The 1,376-nt window shown below is 38.7% G+C and overlaps 1 protein-coding gene across 3 annotated transcripts in view; it reads left to right on the top strand.

Moving 5' to 3' along the window:
- LOC126405628 (amine sulfotransferase-like) overlaps positions 1-1,376 on the top strand; it is a 49,816-nt gene that overhangs the window by 46,041 nt on the left and 2,399 nt on the right. For 2 of the 3 annotated variants that reach the window (XM_050069433.1, XM_050069434.1), the window contains exon 3: positions 910-1,036. The exons of the other annotated variant lie outside the window; for it this stretch is intronic. In XM_050069433.1, coding sequence (XP_049925390.1) covers positions 910-1,036 — 127 coding nt within the window. The remainder of the gene's footprint in view (positions 1-909; positions 1,037-1,376) is intronic. 3 annotated transcript variants of the gene reach the window in all.

Here is a 1,376-nt window from a genome sequence, read left to right as displayed (position 1 = left end):
CGAAACACTGGTGAAAGGAGGTTCCCACCCGATGACCCCAAAGACATGCTAGTTATCACTGCTCACTGGTTTGTATAGTTAAGCCTTGCCATATTAGCTTATCATAGGGCTTAGGAGGTTATTCACTGAGTGCTGATCCTTTCTCTAGAGCACAAACTTCTTGTGTTTATTTGAACGAGAAAAACTCTCACTGCAGCCTGTTTTATTTTGTTGAAAAAATGTTGGTGTGCAACCCTGTTCTGTGCAGAATGATAAAGGAGGAAATACAGTCAGTCCTGGATGGAGCAGTGAGTGACAACAACCCCGCCTACATTTAAGGGTACTGTTTGCGGTGGAAATGCTAAATGGACTTAGGTTAGGTACCATGTCTGAAGGGTTACTTTTGGTTCCAAAGGTACCATAATGAAAGTGTTTGGTTGAAACAGGGCTCTAGTATGTGTGTGTATGTATATAGGTTGCTATGCACTTTTTCACTGTTGGGTTTTTATTCAATTAAAAGTCCAAACCCAAAAGATATTTAAGAAGCTGACAAGAACTGCTTCACTAACACCATTATTATAATAGTTGAAGATTAACTTTCTGTCAAATGAATTGAATCATATTTTCAGCTGTAATAATGAGATACAAAGTCAAAATGATCAAACATAAAAAAACCTGTACTTTCTCAAACAACAGACAAAACAAAGTGAAAATTACGATAATTAAACGTCTGACCTCCTAAGTCAAAACTCGTGATACAAATTCAAAGTTTGTGACTCAGCAATAATTTTTGATTTCAGTAGGAATGTGCTTCTATATTCAGTACATGCCTGAGCTAAGACTCAAGGTGTGGTGTGAGTGGAGTTTGGCATCAAGGAGAGAACGTATTGGTTTGAACTCTGGGATGACTGATGTTTGTTTTTATGTCAGATTATCTACATGATGCGGAATCCAAAGGACAACATTGTCTCCTATTATCACTTCAGTTTCAGCTGTAGCAACTTGGAGACTCCCAAGAGCTTTGAGGACTTCCTTGAGCAGTATCTGGCAGGCAACGGTAAAGTACCTGATAATCATCTGATCATCAACAGCTGACAGAAAGATTGGGAGGACTAATGTTATATTTTAAAAAGTCGGTTTGTGTTGACAATTGGGCCCGCACAATAATAGAGATGCATTGAGTTTGTGTCTTCTCCGGTCCCGCAGGAGAAAACACGTCATTTTATAGGCTATTAATAAAGAGATTCATGGGGTTGTTTGTTTCGTTTCCCTGGCCTGCATGTCTTTTGACGCACTGGTCAGGAATAGCGCTCCTATTTCGTTGTTTTCATTTAGTTTTTAATGAAATAAAGGCTCTTTCATATTCTATTCTCCTCTCCTCTCTTTTCTAAGAGAGA

The sequence above is a fragment of the Epinephelus moara genome, chromosome 18 (assembly GCF_006386435.1).
Source record: "Epinephelus moara isolate mb chromosome 18, YSFRI_EMoa_1.0, whole genome shotgun sequence".
NCBI lineage: Eukaryota > Metazoa > Chordata > Actinopteri > Perciformes > Serranidae > Epinephelus > Epinephelus moara.
Note: the sequence above shows the minus strand (reverse complement) of the source record. Positions and strands in the feature narration are given on the sequence as shown.